The following is an 8,881-nucleotide window of genomic DNA, read 5'->3' on the forward strand; positions in this document are numbered from 1 at the left end:
TTGAAGAATATTTGATGTTAGGGCGGGAAATTCAATTTCTACCCCACCTGTCCCTTCCCGCTCTGACTTTATCTTCTTTTTTTTATTTTCCCTCCCTCTTTCAACTTAACTTTAGCACATTCCACATTTAATAAATCAATTCTGTATTTTATAATTCTCCATATATTATATATAAAAGGTTGGACGGGCTGACTTTATCTATTTTATTCGTTTGGATGGGCTGGGCCTCTGGAGGCCAAAGTTTTGGGCTTTATTGTGGTCAAACTCCCACATATTGAACGGAACAACTTTGAAAAAAAAAAAATCAATTTCTACTCATAAATTTATAAAGACAGACCAAATTTTACTGCTAATTTAAGAGTGCAATTATCATAACCACCATATTTCAGAAGGTTTTTATAACTTAGTATATAAGATATATTATAGGTACATTGATATGAGTAAAACAAACTTTAATACTAAATAGTGTGCAACTTTTTTAGATAAAAGAGCAGAAAAATAACATCTTCCCCTATTTTCTGAAAAAAGAAACTTAAAACAAAATTGTATAAACTAAAAATTGAAAGCTTGAGAGTCTGAGCATCAATCAATTTCCAATGCAAGGAGCAGATTCATATATGATATCGACCATAAGCTTAAAACTTAAAAACTACAAGCAAACGTAAGTTTTTTGGGCAAATTCAATGGCCAAGGATGGAACAAATTAATGGACACAAGATCTAATCAAATGTACAAACTAAACTTCATAATATCGTCAAGACATTGCTTTGGGAATCAGTAGTAAAGTAATAGTTTGGAAAGTAGATTCTGAGTTATATGATCAGACACTGTACATTGTACATTCAATGCTTGTAGAAGGGGATACACAAGAAACTTAATCATGGCGCGGTTTGCACAAGAGTAAAACAACTTGCACAAAATGGTTCTTCGTCATATACACGGTACTTTCTTTTGGTTTTACAATTAGCCACAGCATCCACCTCTCTGTGCAACTGTTCCATCTCTCGCCCCTGATGGCCCTTGAGGACGCCCGTAACCGACCTTGATCCCAGATGACTGCAATATTCAATATAAACAGTTGTATCGTGAAACTCAATTTTTGTTCTTCATGGTTGCAATATGTTTTTAAAATAGAAACTATGATAACAGTAGTTTAAGCTCGGAAAAAATGGAAATAGATATTCTCAATGAAAGAATATAGAACAGCCCAACAAAATGAAACATCCTCAATGCAGAAGTACCACACAAAAAAGGACCAAATCTAGAGGATAACTACAAAATGTCTTGGCCAATATTGTCCAAAGCGTTACAGCTAATCAGAGACCACACTTCCTCCTAAGATCGATCTCTCAAACTCTTAAAGAAACTCTTCTATTTCACTCTAATCACATCCCCCAAAAATAACAGCAAAGAATGAAAATTTTGTCCCACAAATGCCTAACTTTTCCTTTATTCATTGGTGTTCACACCAACTTATGCACAAATTTACCTAATCTCTTGAGATAAGAATCTAATGTACAATATTAGTTATCATAAAACTCCTATAATTTTAATATTCTAGACAAATCACTACTATGGTCCTTTGCTAATTTTTCACATGTCCGAGTGCCACTAGTTTGTACTACCAACCTATTACCTACTGCAGTCATATGAATGCCCCATAATGTCAGATACTTGTCAAATAAGTAATATCACAATGGAGAATGGGTAGGTAGCATTCACAATCAATAATCTAAAATTTTTACCACAAAAGATAGACCCAATATACCTCATTGGATACATCAAAGACGCCTTCTTGAATATTTTGAAGTATTTTAGCTGCAGTCTTTATGAATGCCTGTAAAATCAAACATCAAGATGATCCACAACACAGTCTGCATTTTTAGAAGAAGCACATGTTAAAACAAAATTGACCTCCTCAACATTTTGTGCTGTTCTAGCAGATGCCTCTAAGAATAAGAGTCCATTTTCTTTTGCAAATTGTTCTCCCTCTTCCTTGCTTACAGCTCTTCGATGGGCAAGATCAGCCTTGTTTCCTACTAGCATAATCGACATGTTGGGATTTGCATGCTGCCGAGCATCTTCCAACCAGCTTGCCAAGTGGTTGAAAGTTTCCCTCCTGATAACAAAATCATGGGGTGATCTCAGATTTCTTGAAACAATTTGAAAATAAAATAAAACTAAATGCAACTGCAATGGCAAGGGGATATTGGCGAAGATTGGTTGTCAATCTTTACCAAGAGCAGCCACATGGTAAATAGATATTGGTCAATCATAAGAATTAGAAAACTAGCTTTACAGATTTGAACTCTGAAGGTTGCAAAGCAAACATCCCAAAATTCAGTGCAATAAAATATAGCTAATAATTAGAAAGAAAAGACAATTTTGAGACAATAAGAAAAGTTAATCCCATCCATCCATCAGACTCACCTGGTAATGTCATAAACTAAAAGAGCACCAGCTGCCCCTCTGTAGTAAGATCTTGTAATTGATCTGAATGATTCTTGCCCAGCCTGCAATAAAGTATAATGTCCTTTCCTTATCTACCCAAAAGGAAAAGGAGTTTTCTACAAGGAGAACATCATCTATTTTCATCATTACCGGTAAAGAATCTACTGTCTGATGTTTAGCAAACATATGAGACTGTTTGACAGCAGTTTTGAAAAAAAAAATACATTTTTTTTCTTTTGAACAAAAATTCATGGAAATTTATATTTGGATAATTGTTTAATCATGGCTAGTGAATAATGATTTCAAGAGTACACCTTTCATTTTCATGAATTACACAATGACCGTTCTTGAAAATTGTTTTAGAAGCAAAAGTCAAAGGTTATTTTCTAAAGAGCTTCCAAACAGATGCTAATGGCTTGCCACTTTTATTTTTAAGATAATTTTGAAAAACTTTAATCAGATAAGTTGTGAAAGTAAACATCACTGTAACATTGAAATTGCTATTCACAGATCCATTGCTTCCTAAGGAAATTCATTTATTATAAGAATGAAAATATGTAATCCACGAGAACAAATTCTAACAAGAAAAGTGAGCTTTAACTCAATAGTAATAGACATGTACTCCCTTCCTTGAGGTTGAAGTTCTATTCCATAACCCACAATTGTTGTACTCAAAATAAGAACATATGGGCCCAAAAATCTTCTAGAAAAAAGTATCAGACATTATAAAAATTCCAATTAAACCATCATGGATTGGCTTAGTAGTAAATAGGAGACATAGTCTCAATAAATGATTAAGAGGTCAAGGGTTCAATCCATGGTAGCCACCTACCTAGGAATTAATTTCCTACAAGTTTCCTTGACACCCAAATGTTGTAGGGTTAGGCGGGTTGTCCCGTAAGATTAGTTGAGGTGCGTAAGCTGGCCCGGATACTCACAGATACCAAAAATTATATATACATATATAACTTCCAGTTGGTCAATTGAGAGGAACAATTATATGCTAACTCTAATCCCCTCACAGTTAATTGGCCAATCTCAACCTACATTAGGGAATAATAAAGAGTGGCTTGAAAATCTGCATGTCTGCAAGATTCTCCCCTGGTTTTATAACTAGGCTAACAATAAAAATTACTCAGTATAAAAGGTGAGTCAGAAAAATGTCATAATTTAGAAGATGTCTGGTAAAGAGCCTTAGAAATGGGCTATTATTAGCCAGAAGATCATGTGCTTCCACCCCTCTAATAATCAAGATTCTGAACATCTTGGGTCCTTGGGTTCTATCATGGCCAACTCCCTCCCTAACATATTGGTGCCAAGGGAGCAAGCCTTTGGGAATCTGGCTGTTTGTAGAGTTCCTCGGTGGACTAAGAATGGGCATCCATTTATTTTGAATCCAGTCAAAATCAAGGGCAATTTATTAAAGTGGCCAGTTCGAATGGACCTAGAGTGGGTAGGCCCAACCACCACACCACACATAGAGAAATAAATCTAAGGCCTTCCGTTTGGTCTTTATCTTCATTTTCAGGGCATTCATATCAACAAAAAGTTACCTCTGATATTGGGAATAGTACATACAAGGCAACAGACCAATCTGTTGGTCATCTTTTTTCTTTCTTGCCCTTATATCATTAGATGATAACTTGTCCCCCATAATTCATAACCAATAAAGCTAGCATAGACCAGAGGATAACAAGAAATATTCTCAATAAGAAAATACTTCATAATCCACTTGAGAAGGAATGATTATACACAAGAGGAGGCATCCAACCAAGCCTGGCCCAAATCTCCTCAAAAGCTCTACACATGTCTAAAACCCCTCCTATTCCTCGCAAGTCAAAATTCCATAAGACTGCGAAGAAAGCAGAGTGCCAAAAAGCCATCAATCAATCTCAAAAGGAGGATGATATAAAACCTCCTCCACCATAGCCCTGCACAATCTGTTAAAGCCTCCAAAAATGTGTCCCTAATTTAGTAGCCTTGAAGATAGAAAACTAACACTCCCAAAAAAAATGATCCTAACACGACCCAACGTGAAATCAATTAATATCAATAAAAGATCATCGACGAATACGATTCAGTTTCCAAAGAGATTTCTTAGGATCACTTAAAGTTCTTGGTACCACACACACATCACTGATCCTATCAACGAAACCAGAGGGTAAAAGTCTCACATCCAAAAGATTGATCTCAGAAGTCCCATAGCAGAAGACAAAAACTTACCAAACCAACATTCATCATCTAAATTGTTCATCATTTATAGAATCTTCCCAGTTCATGTTACTTTCTCATATTCCATACTGCCACTTATATATATGAAGAAATTAAAATCTGCAAAGCCAAACACAATAAGAAGTGAAACTCACAGTATCCCATATCTGAAGCTTAATAGGTCGGCCATCGATGGTGACCATTCGAGCACCAAACTCGACGCCAATAGTGAGATCGTGCACAGGCTGAAACCTCTTGTCCGTGAACTGCAATAGCAAGCAAGATTTGCCGACACCTGTAACCCACACAAAAACCCCAATTTCAAAACAAACCCAGAAGAGAAATAATCAAAACAAAGATTCTGAGCAAACAGAACCTGTATCCCCGATGATGATGTACTTGAATAGATAATCGTACGACATCACTACACACAAGCGGAAATCAACCCAGAGAAATTGGCGATGTAATGTAATGGAAGAGATGATTGAAGCAGGTTTTGAAGAGGGAATTTAGAATTTTTTTTCTTTATGTGAAACGACACGCTATGTGAAAACGGCCCCGCCAGCTCGGAAGGCCGACGAGAATTTGGTTTTAGAGTGAGATTTCTTTGTTGTAAGAATTTGGATTTTGGTTAGGAAGCTTCTCGACATTGCGAGGCCCAACCTGTCCATTGCGTGCGCTCCTATGTAATTAAATTTCCTGCTCTCCATATTTTCATTGAAATTTTTATGTGTTTGACATACGTAGTTAATCCACATTTCTATTTTATCTTAAAAGATTTTATGAATTAAAATTTTTATTTCATAATTTTTTAAAAAAATATCCATTAATATCGACATTTGGTTGATATTTCCATCCGATTAAAACTTTAATTTTTTATTTTTGACCTTTTTAAAATTGACATTTCTTAGTCTCTTAAATTTAAAAAGTTGTGGTTGGGTTAATGAGTTTGTTGTGTTATTAGTAGAGTTGGCAAAAATCACCATGGATCGGATCCCTGCTCAAACAGTTTGACCAGGGATGGGATCAAATCGGGGATAAAAAAAAAGATCCTCGACCCCTACCCGTCCCGAATATTTTTCTTTAATAATTTATTTCATAATATAATTATCTTAAACTTTTTATTAAATCTAAAATGTTTTTAATTATTAATTTAATTTTTTCAAGGGTAAAATAAGAATTATAATAAATAAAAACAAAAGAAATGTAACGTAAAAAACAAATTCTTCAAAAAAAAAAAAAAAAAAAATCGAAAAGGTCCAAAAAAAGAAAAATTGATTCAGGTGGGATTCAAACCATGACCGGCAGAAGAAAATTAGTTGAGGAAACGGTAAAATACGAGTAGAAATAAAATCAGAGAAATTGCTTTATCTAGTTTCTCAAATTTGACCCTTTTTTAAAAACGTTTATTAAAATTTAGAAATAAAAAATAAGAATGATTATCAAACAAGATAATTTTTTAAAAAAAGAGAAATAAAAACAAGAAACAAGAACTTATCAAACCGGTCTAAGAAATTGTGTTTCTCTTTCTTGACCTTCCTTTAAAACTTAATTAGATTTGGTTTGTGTACACATAATATTTGAACCATCCTAAAAAGTGTGAGAAGACTGATTAATTCATTTAGATTATAAGCGCCAACAAAGATCGATATAGTCCCTGCAACATATGACCATAATGTTGGACATTCAATATTTGAAGTAATATTTAAACCGTAAATAACATAAAAACTATCACAAATAGTTAAACTAAATTAAACAATAGTTAAAATCAATATGACAAAACTAATCATCTCTCTCTCCGATATCAAAACCACATTTACATAATATCACGAAACTAAACACATCATAAAATTAAGTCTCAAAACCAATCATCCCAAATCACTCAACATCATTCAACCACACATAATCAAAAATCACAACCCAAATGAACAAATTTGAGTTCTACCAAGTAAAATCAATCTTAGAAGGGAATCACATAAATCAATAATCTTCTAACATTAAATAGGCACAATATTAGATTACTAGTGACCTCAATCCTCCAAACAAAATTGATACAATGTTATTAATCAATTTTAATTACAACAAAATACTCAAATCAAACTCACACACTTGAACTCTATCATAATTTAATTCACACAAACAACACTTAAAATCACACACATAACCTCTAAATAGGCTTTGAAATGCACAATAGGCTCAAAATCACGATTCAATCAAAGTATATCTCTAAAACAAACTTCAATCATATAAGACTTCATTTGGAAATCATTTGAACTATAACGGACAAATGTTCTTTCTCGAGTCGAATTAAAAATAAAAACAATAGAAAATTGTTCTCAAACTTATGGCAAATAGTATATTTTCAAAACTAAAGAGCTGCATTACGAAATTTAATGAACAAAGAAACTGATATCTAACTTCTTCCCCCTCTCTTTTTAAGTCTCAATAGGCAGGAAAAAATTTACCTGAAGAAACAAGAGCCAAAACCAGCCCTTCCATATTCTCCCAAACCTGGACACGGACAGCTGCATCATGATCAAAAATACCTTAAAGGAGGAAGAATGATTAATTTGATGTAGAAAAAAAGCAGTACATATAGCAAATATTCCATTAGTAGAAAATTATCAATTTCAAACTTAGGCAAACTAAAATGTTAACATCTCCTGTTAGATTAGCCAAACCAATCACACATATTGCGAACCGGAGAAAAATAAAATTTTCACAAATGACACCAAAACCAAAATTTTTCTACTAATGATCTCTTCCTAAAATTTTTCTATCACTGATCTTTTGTCCATGCGAAATTTCAAAATTATTCCAAATTTTAAAATGCCTTCAGACCAAAGCCTTCCATTCTTCTTCTTCAAATATTTCTCAAACATCAATATGATTCACTGCAACACCAACATTCTTCCAAAGCATTTATTTCCAACTAGTATTCTATCATGGCATTGACTAACATTGGTATGAACAGAATGGAAGGTCACTCTTAGTATTCATTTTCTGCCGAACCCCACAAAATTCTCCATTGTTTCTCTCAGAGTCTAAGTCAATCCTCGTCGATCGTTTCATCGTTAGATTCAGAAATGGAGAGAATATAAGCAATATTCTACATATTTTCTTATCCCAGATGCTTTCATAATAACTGTCGTTTAACACTAAATAAACGATTGTATAGTAATATATACACAATTGTTCATTACATATAAATGATCGTTCATGAATTACTAGGACGATTGTGTAGTAATTTATAAATGATCGTGTAATATTGTATAAGCAATCGTGCAGTACTGTATAACGATCGCGTAGTACTATATTAAACGATCGTTCAAAATTTATATACAATACTAAGCGAATACTTATAAATAGTTGGGCAATCACTTATCAATTACTGGCCGATTCCTTAAGCTTTTATGGACATTGCTTAAAATTTGCTTTATCCCATTACAGATCAATGATAGCATATTTTGTACGATTTGGTGGTATTGGGATGTGTAACACCCCACATTTTTTTTATTAATGTAATTTCAATAATTTTTATTATTTGAGGGTATTTTTTTGGAATTTTGGACTCAAGTGTAATGCGAGTCATTAATGGATTTGACGTTGAAATTATTCAATTTGAAAATTAATGGTAGGAATTAATTTTATTTTTTGAAAAGAAAGGAAGTTAATAAATAAAGTGGAATAAGGAAACAATAAATAAAGTTTATTTTATTTTCCTTTTAGTTTTATTATTATTATTATTATTATTATTATATTATTATTATTATCATTATTTTATAAAACAAATTTCTTCTCCTTCTTCCTAACGCTTCCCGAAACCCCAACCCTTTTGCCTGCCGCAAACTCCCCGCCGCGTGTCTTCCGTCGCCTCCACCTTGCTTTGCTGAAACCCCCGAGTCACCGCCGAATTTTGGTGAGTTTTAGTATCTTGGCCTTTTGATTACGGGTAATTGTTGAAGCCCTTGCTATTGAACTTTGGTTTTAATGTATGTTCAGGTTGGGCAAATAAATCGAGCTTTGGAACTGACTTTGAACCAAGCCATAATTTGTTAAACTTAATTAGGACTTTGGGTAATTTGTTTAAATTCAATTAGACCCTAAGGATAATGAAAGCATTGGATTTATGTTTAGGACATCATAATTTATGTTATAGTGGATTTTGGTCTTCAAAAAAGTATAAAAGGATTCATTGCTTGATTAATTTTGGGAGTTT

The 8,881-nt window shown here is 33.4% G+C and overlaps 1 protein-coding gene across 1 annotated transcript; it reads right to left on the minus strand.

Annotated features, from left to right (window-relative positions):
• Nucleotides 1-683: 683 nt before the first annotated feature.
• Nucleotides 684-5,322, minus strand: LOC120082911 (ras-related protein RABB1b). Its single transcript, XM_039038325.1, has 6 exons — nt 5,039-5,322; nt 4,818-4,957; nt 2,431-2,513; nt 1,915-2,119; nt 1,769-1,837; nt 684-1,056 (listed from the first exon to the last, which is right to left on the minus strand). Exons 1-6 carry the CDS (start codon nt 5,082-5,084, stop codon nt 964-966), a joined length of 636 nt encoding a protein of 211 aa, XP_038894253.1. The 5' UTR covers nt 5,085-5,322; the 3' UTR covers nt 684-963.
• Between the last annotated feature and the right edge of the window lie 3,559 nt (nt 5,323-8,881).

This window comes from Benincasa hispida, chromosome 1 (assembly GCF_009727055.1).
Source record: "Benincasa hispida cultivar B227 chromosome 1, ASM972705v1, whole genome shotgun sequence".
NCBI lineage: Eukaryota > Viridiplantae > Streptophyta > Magnoliopsida > Cucurbitales > Cucurbitaceae > Benincasa > Benincasa hispida.

Bases quoted from the DNA above. Each gene is read 5' to 3' on its own strand.
- LOC120082911 (XM_039038325.1), bottom strand. From the start codon at position 5,084: ATGTCGTACGATTATCTATTCAAGTACATCATCATCGGGGATACAG. The intron at 4,958-5,038 runs GTTCTGTTTGCT...TGTGGGTTACAG, and splicing joins CATCATCATCGGGGATACAG to GTGTCGGCAAATCTTGCTTG. The intron at 1,838-1,914 runs GTCAATTTTGTT...TTGATTTTACAG, and splicing joins CAGCACAAAATGTTGAGGAG to GCATTCATAAAGACTGCAGC.